A 3,085-nucleotide genomic window follows, 5' to 3' on the forward strand; every position below is an offset into this window, starting at 1 on the left:
GCCTGGCACCGTCAGGCGGGAAGGGGACCAGTGAAGTGGGAGTGCGGCCCCGCGTAGGTATGTCCGTGATGGATCTCCCACCAGAGTGACCCAGGAGCTTTCACACCTGATGGTGTTCCATGAGATTTAGAGCCTTTTTTGCAGAAATTCCTAAAGTTCCTAGGTTAGAAGTGTGATAGAATCATAGAATGGTTTGGATTGGAAGGGACCTTAAAGCTCATCCAGTTCCAACCCCCCTGCCATCAGCAGGGACACCTTCCACTAGACCAGGTTGCTCAAAGCCTCATCCAGCCTGGCCTTGAACACTTCCAGGGAGGGGGCATCCACAGCTTCCTTGGGCAACCTGTTCCAGTGTCTGACCACCCTCACAGTGAAGAACTTCTTCCTAATATCTAATCTAAACCTCCCCTCTTTCAGCTTAAACCCATTTCCCCTTGTTTTGTCATTAACTGCCCTTATGAAAAAAAAGTGCAGCTGATCTGGTGATCTTAAAGGTGATCTGGTAAAAGTGCAGCTTCTGGTATTTCGGTGGCAGTGGTGTTTTGCAGACAGGGAGGACAGGACAGCCTGTTGTCTGTACTGACCCCCGCACTCCTCCCTGTCCCGGCTCCTGCATCACGCTCGCCCACCCCACAGACACCCGCTCTGTCAGTGTGACCAGACCATGGCTTGGTGAACATCACCAGCTTTTTTGTCTTCATTTTGGGCTGCTGCCTTCAGTTGCATGGTGGAGTAGGTCACAGAGCTGCTCTCTTAAAGAAAGATTTGGCACAAGACGAAGGTTTTCTTTAATGGGAGATGGGTTGTCTGAACGGACTTGCTGTGCAGCAGTGTGACAGGGAGAGTGGTGCAGCACAGGGAATAAGAAGGGATTCGTTTTTCCACTACTAGGAGGAAGGGGTGGGTATCAAACCACTCCAAAGCAGCGTGTGGAGAGAGGATTTTTGAGAGGTGCTCTCCAGAATGATGGCACAGTGAAAGGATCTTAGAAATAAAGTAGGGAGGAAAAAAAACCAACAAAACTCCTCATCAGCCAAAATGAAACTATGGCCTGACAGCAGCCAGGTTTGATTCCAAAAGGGCCACAGGGTCCGTCCCTCTGTAGGTACGGTCCCATGTTGCCTCTGCTGCCAGTTGTGTGTTTAGGTAAGACTAAGGCTGTTTGACCTCAGCAGGGACAGGGCAGGCTGGGAGGGAGGCAGTGCTGCTGCAGCAGTGCCAGAGGCCATGGACGAAAAGCTTTTGAGGAGGGAAGGTGCTGGTGGTGGGGCTGACTTGCTGGGAAGCGAGTTCTTCCAGTGGGGGTCTAACTATTTTTCTTGCTTTCAGTTCTCCTTCCAGGAAAATGGCTGGGGCGCATCCCTTGCTGAGAGACTGGTCAGGTAAGAGCTTGAATCTCCAAAGTACTTTTCAGCATGCAAGAAGTCATGCAGCTTTTAGAAAAGAAAACCAACACAATTTAATAGTTAACGTATGTTTATTTATTAACATTTATTTATTTATTGAAGTGGTCCTGCCTTAGTGATAACTTGCCGAGTACTGGTGGAATATACTCGCTGGGTGTTTCTTTCACTCAGAGCTTGAGTTTAAAGAAAAAAATCCTTAGTGATGGTCAAGATTGTTGTTCTGGTTTCATGGTCCAAGTGACAGGTATTGCTACACATGCAATTTGTGTGTGCACTTTCAAAACATAAAGTTATAATCCACTGAAAACTCCTGTGACATCATCTTGTTTCTGAGAGGGACCGAGGCAGATATCCTGATGGAATGGTTCAGAACTTCCCAAGTTTTGTTGGAAGGCAAAGGAGAGATGTTTGTTTTGATATGTGTGTCTGTTTCAGAAAATGTGATGTTGTGAACCGTGGGCTCTCAGGGTACAACACCCGGTGGGCTAAACTGATCCTTCCAAGACTGATCACCAAAAGTACTGGTGCTGAGCGTACTGTTGCAGTTACTATTTTCTTTGGAGCTAATGACAGTGCTTTGAAAGGTACAGTAGCTTGCTTTTTTTTTTCTGCATGACCTGTTCTCTTAAGACAGTTTTACAGTTTTACAGCAGAAAAGGCAGAACATTACACAGGCTTTTCCTACTGCTTCTCTATGAACCAGTTGCCACCTTTTCATTTTTAGTGGACTGTGTTCAGTCATATTATTTGTATTTAAATCATGCAATGCCTTCTATTTCTCCCCCTCTCTCCAAGTTTTAATATTAAAAGTAAATTTCAAGGTGCTCAAGAATTAGTTGTATATCCATCACCTAAAATTAGAGTTGGTCATCTGGCTGATTTTTGTGCCTTTAAAGCAGCCTGATGAGTTCTTGGCAGATGGGTTGAGGAAATGAGGAAAGGTAGCATTTGGATTCTCGTTAAGACAAGCCTAGCAGCACACAGAGCTAGTCTAATCAAAATGGTAACGTCAGCGCACAAAGGACTGACTGTATGTCCATGGGAATTTCCAGAATTTTCTCTGCATCCAAGAGAATTAAAAATCTTTAGGTTTTTTTTTTCAGGTGAGGTCTGAGGTGATTATGTGATCTATTACTAAGATAAGGAGTTGTAAGAAAAAGCATCTTTAAAAAAAGAAAGGTGATGTTTCTTTTTTCCTTATGTCCCTTTTTTGTGCTAGTTGGAAGTGCTGTGTTAAAAATCTTCGAATATTGAGGAATGGCATTTTCCTACCACCCCTCCTGAATCAATCAATGGTCGAGGTGAACTGCTTCCTGAAAATGAGTGCCCACATTCATTCGCTGTGTAAAAAGCATGTTACATCGTGTAACAAATCTGTCAGCAGCTTAGCATGGCTCATGCATGTGCTCCATCCCCTAACAGACCTGAACCCTAAGCAACACGTTCCTTTGGAGGAATATGCTGCAAACTTAAAGAGTATGATACAGTATCTGAAGTCAGTAGACATTACTGAAGACAGGATCATTTTGATAACGCCACCACCACTTCAGGAAGCAGCCTGGGAGAAGGAGTGTCTTGCCAAAGGTAAGAGAATGATACGGATGGGCAGAATTTCTGCATTTTACCAGCAGAGCGTAAGCTGCTGATCCAAGGCTGACAGGTGATTAGCTTCCAAGCTG

General features: G+C 45.1%; 1 protein-coding gene across 1 annotated transcript; it reads left to right on the plus strand.

The window, feature by feature from the left end:
- Positions 1-1,329: 1,329 nt before the first annotated feature.
- LOC104519431 (isoamyl acetate hydrolyzing esterase 1 (putative)) lies at positions 1,330-3,040 on the plus strand (the record flags this gene model as incomplete). Its single annotated transcript, XM_010162480.2, has 3 exons — positions 1,330-1,382; positions 1,842-1,990; positions 2,829-3,040. Coding segments are annotated over 3 exons (414 nt in total), but the record flags the coding sequence as incomplete, so codon positions are not given.
- Between the last annotated feature and the right edge of the window lie 45 nt (positions 3,041-3,085).

The sequence above is a fragment of the Antrostomus carolinensis genome, unplaced genomic scaffold, assembly GCF_000700745.2.
Source record: "Antrostomus carolinensis isolate BGI_N321 unplaced genomic scaffold, ASM70074v2 Scaffold46722, whole genome shotgun sequence".
NCBI classification, from domain to species: Eukaryota; Metazoa; Chordata; class Aves; order Caprimulgiformes; family Caprimulgidae; genus Antrostomus; species Antrostomus carolinensis.